At 34.9% G+C, this 4,508-nt stretch overlaps 1 protein-coding gene across 1 annotated transcript; it reads left to right on the top strand.

The window, feature by feature from the left end:
- The first annotated feature begins 852 nt into the window (after window positions 1-852).
- LOC141673654 (uncharacterized) lies at window positions 853-3,811 on the top strand. The gene is made up of 4 exons (XM_074480401.1): window positions 853-1,445; window positions 1,675-2,797; window positions 3,266-3,417; window positions 3,538-3,811. Exons 1-4 carry the CDS (start codon window positions 853-855, stop codon window positions 3,809-3,811), a joined length of 2,142 nt encoding a protein of 713 aa, XP_074336502.1.
- The last annotated feature ends 697 nt before the right edge of the window (window positions 3,812-4,508 follow it).

Raw genomic sequence — 4,508 nt, 5'->3', positions numbered from 1 at the left:
AGAGGTGTTAGATGTGGATAGAGAGTTTAAAAAGGGGAATTTGGATTTGGTAAATGGTAAAACTGCAGAAAAAATGGTTAGATTAAACTCATTATCTTCTAGTAAGGATTCTCTCAGTGAGTTGAAGTCTGAGAAGGCAAAAGACATAGTTGAATTGTCTAACAGCTTTGAATCTGGTGTCTCTGCTATCAATTCACAAGGCTCTTTGTGTAATGGAATTGTTAAGCTCAAAGTTAAAGGAGTTGGAAGACCTAAAAAGAAAGGTAGAAAATTTAACAATCCTTTTGATCTGAAAGGTGGTTTTAATTTGGGTGGTAGGAAGTATCTTGGAAAAAATAAAAAATTAGGCCCTTGTTTAGGGGTTGGAGGCAGTTTGGAGATTTTGCCAGGAAATATAGAGATAAAGAGGAAAGAAGCAGCTAGAGAAATAATAGAATATGCTGAGCAAATGGGATTAGCGATGTTAGGAGATAGAGAGGTTAATCTTAATAAGAGAGCATAGCAGTTACAACAAGGCGAGCTGTAATTTGATTTAGTTAGTGAAATTGATTTTTTAGTAAAAATTAAATCATTATGTCAGTAAGAGATATAAAAATAATATCTTTGAATTGTAGAGGGTTGTGTCATAGTGTGAAGAGGAAGATGGTTAAAGACTTGATCAGATCTAGTGGGGTTAATATATTATGTTTGCAGGAAATAAAATATATGGATTGGAGGAAGTTTTGGGAGAAATCTATATGGGATAGTGATCAGGTAGGATGGCTAATATAGAACTCAGAGGGTTTGTCAGGGGGGTTGATCATGGCATGGGATAGTTTGTGTTTCAAATACTTAGGTTTGGCTTCAAGAAGAATGTGGAAATGGGTTCAGTTCAAATGCAAGTTGACAAATGACATTTTTCATGTGGTCAATATTTATGGTCCTCTAAATCTAAAAGGTAAGAGGCAGTTGTGGGTCGAGATATCAGAAATTTTAGTTATTGCAGGAAATAATTTGGTATGTGTAGTTGGAGATTTCAATAGTATTATGGATGAGAAAGAGAGTGTCAATTGCACATATAGAAGGTTGGATGTGCAGGGTTTTAAGGCTTTAATTAGGAGTAATAATTTGTGTGAGATTGGGATGGTAAATGAGAATTTCACTTGGTATAGACCTTTTGGAAGGTGTAGTAAGTTAGATAGGTTTTTGGTGACTGATAATTGGTATGCTGCTGATAATTGGGAAGTCTTGGCACTCAACAAGATGGTCTCGGATCATAGGCCTTTGTTGCTGTATGTTAATAAAAGTACAAAGGAACCAGTACCTTTTAGGGCATTTAATTGGTGGCTGTCTGATGAAAATGCTAGGGTGGAAATGGAGAAATTTTGTAAGCAAGGCAAAGAATCAGAACTACAAGAAAATTTTCAAGTCATGTTAAAGAAGTTAAAGTTGGGGCTGAAACAATGGTATAAAAGGATCTAAGGATAAGTTGGATATTAAGATTAAAGAAGTAGAAAATATATTGGAGTGTATGGATAAAAGTCATGTTGGAGGAGAGGAAGTTGTTAAGTGTCAACTAGAAATTACTGAAAGCTACAAGAAAATGGACTCAATGCTAAGACAGAAAGCAAGAATACATTGGAATCTGCAAGGAGACAAAAATTCAAATTTTTTTCATAAAGTGATTTAAAGAAGGAGACGCAGAAATGAAATTGACAAATTTGTAGTGGATGGAAATGTCTTAAATGGATCACAGGAGGTTAAAATGGCTTTCTACAAGTATTTTAAAAATATTTTTAATTCAAGGAAGCTGGAGTGTTTTGAATTGGGATCATTAATAGATAAAAGGTTGAATGATGAGGAAGTTATGTTTTTGGAAAGGGATTTATATATGGAGGAAATAGTAAATGCATTGAAATCATTTAGTAATGATAAAACTTCAGGGCCAGATGGTTTTAATATGAAGTATATTAAGGAGTTTTGGCCTTTTTTGAAGGATAAGGTTTTGGAAGGGTTTAGATTGTTTGCTAGTACTGGAGTTCTTCCTAAAGGCTTTAATTCCTCATTTATAGCATTGGTGCCAAAGGTCAGGGTGCCAAATAAGCTTAGTAAGTTCAGACCTATAAGTTTAATAAATAGTGTTACTAAACTTTTAACTAAGGTATTGGCAAATAGGCTAAACCCAGTTTATGATAAGTTAGTAGGGGTGAATCAATTTGGTTTTGTAAAGGGTAGGCAGGCTGTTGAAAGCATCTTTATAGTAAATGAGGTTTTCCACTTTATGAAGACCTCAAAAAACAAAGGACTGATTTTAAAGTTGGATTTTGAGAAGGCTTTTGATTCAGTGAATTGGAGTTTCTTGTTCAAAACTCTAAAGTGTTTGGGTTTGGGGAGCAGATGGATAAAGTGGATGGAGGATTTATTTAAATTAATTAGGTTGTCTGTTTTGGTCAATGGTACACCTACTAGAGACTTCAACATGTCTAATAGAATTAGGCAAGGGGATCCTCTTTATCCTATGCTTTTTAATCTAACAGGAGAGGTCTTAAGCAAAATGTTAAATACAACAAGTGAACAAGGAATCATTGAGGGTTTACAGATGGGAAAGGAGGGTAAGAAAATTTCTCACTTGCAGTATGCTGATGATACAATAGTTTTCCTACAAGGTAATGAGGAATCAATTTTGGGAATAAAAAAAGTACTCCAATGCTTCCAGTTGCTTTCTGGTTTGAAGATTAACTTCCAAAAAAGCAGCTTATATTCTTGTCACATTCCAAATCTAGAATTGGAATATATGGCAGATAAGTTGGGTTGCAAGGTAGGAGCCTGGCCTTTGGTTTATTTAGGAAGTCAAATTGGTATTAGCTCTAGAAAGACAGTCTTTTGGAAGCCTTTGGTGGAGAAATTCAGAAGTAAATTAGGTAATTGGAAAAGAGATAGCTTGAATCAAGCTGGGAGGTTATCTTTAGTTAAGTCAACTTTGGACAGTTTACCAATATATTGGTTTGCATTGCACAAAGTATCTGTGGGAATTTGTAATTAGTTGGAAAGAATTAGAAGGGATTTCTTTTACGGAAATTCAGCAGAGGATAGAGGAGATAAATGCAAGAAGATGCATTTAATAGCTTGGAGCTCAGTTTGTAAATCAAAGAAACATGGAGGATTAGGTTTGAGCTCTTTGCAGCATAGGGATTCATTATTGCTTTGTAAGTGGTGGTTTAAATGGCAAGCTGAGAGAAAAATGGCCTGGAATGTGTGGTTAAAATAAAAGTATGGTTGTGGTCAGGGTGAGGGTATAGAGATGTTGAGCAATCAGAAATCATACTCAGTTATGGTACATGACATATTAGGGGCAGTTTCTAAGCATTCTGAATCTGCATATTTTAGGTCTGGAGTTGTGAGATGGGTAGTTGCTGATGGGAAATCAGCTCTTTTTTGGTAAGATCTTTGGTTCAAAGATAGAGCCATTATGGACAGATTCCCTAGGCTATACAGCATTTCTAAGTTACAGCAAAAGGAAGTGAGCATATTCAAGTATTTATGGGATTGTTATGATAGGAGTGGTGAAGTATTTTGGAAGAGGAAATTAAGGAATTGGGAATTAGAGGAGTTGGAGGAGCTTAGGGTTATAGTGAATTCAGTATACTTTTCTGCTAATAATGATATGATTATTTGGATCCCAGCTATGGATACATATACCACTAGAGTTGCTTATGAATTGCTGATAAAAAGTGATGTAGAGAAATGTGATGACTGGGAACATATTTGGAAATACAAGGTGCCTGAAAAGGTTAAATTTTTCTTATGGAAAGTAAATTCTAAAATGGGTTAATTATCAAGTGACTCACTTAGTACGCACTAATGTATCAAGTGGGTCACCGGGTTTCACTTGGTATCATTTAAACCACTCAACTGGCAACACTTGACACTCCGTTAATTTATTAAAAAACTACAGATGGAAAAAGGTGATGTGGAATGCTAACGGCTAGTTCTGCAACGTGGCTATCCACATAAGCCTCTACCCTCCTATATGTACAGATACACCCACCTATATGTACAGATTCAAGTTGGGTTTTAGGTTTATTTGTTCTTCAATATGAGTAACAACGTAAATTTTCTCCCTGAGTCACATCGTCATTAATTCTGTGGAGAACGAGTACGGTTGCGAACAAGCTGGACACAAAAAAATCTCGGAAGACGTTTTCTTACATGTTGCAAAGGAAAGGTGTGCATCTTTTAATTTTTTTCAATTCTGAAAACATGTGATTAAATATTTGATTTATAAAATTGATTTATATGAATGTGCAGGACACTAGAGGATGCAATTTTTTTGAGTGGATTGATCCAGAGGTAAGTTGTAGAGCCAAAGATGTTAGATATATTTGATAATGTCATATCTAATATGATTTGTGTTTAGTTTTTAGATCTTACTTAAACAGGAAAAATCAGTACTTAACTGGATATCAGCACTTATACTGAAGTCAGAACTTAAGTTGTCAGAACTTAAGTTATCAGCAGATATTTATCAG

Source organism: Apium graveolens, chromosome 7 (assembly GCF_009905375.1).
Source record: "Apium graveolens cultivar Ventura chromosome 7, ASM990537v1, whole genome shotgun sequence".
In the NCBI taxonomy this organism is placed as follows: Eukaryota; Viridiplantae; Streptophyta; class Magnoliopsida; order Apiales; family Apiaceae; genus Apium; species Apium graveolens.
Note: the sequence above shows the minus strand (reverse complement) of the source record. Positions and strands in the feature narration are given on the sequence as shown.

What these genes read in the sequence shown, in the direction of transcription:
- LOC141673654 (XM_074480401.1), top strand. Translation starts at nt 853, where the DNA reads ATGTGGAAATGGGTTCAGTTCAAATGCAAGTTGACAAATGACATTTTT. An exon ending in CAGATAAGTTGGGTTGCAAG is followed by an intron (nt 2,798 to 3,265) that starts GTAGGAGCCTGG and finishes GGTTGTGGTCAG; the next exon opens with GGTGAGGGTATAGAGATGTT. An exon ending in GGGAAATCAGCTCTTTTTTG is followed by an intron (nt 3,418 to 3,537) that starts GTAAGATCTTTG and finishes TTGTTATGATAG; the next exon opens with GAGTGGTGAAGTATTTTGGA.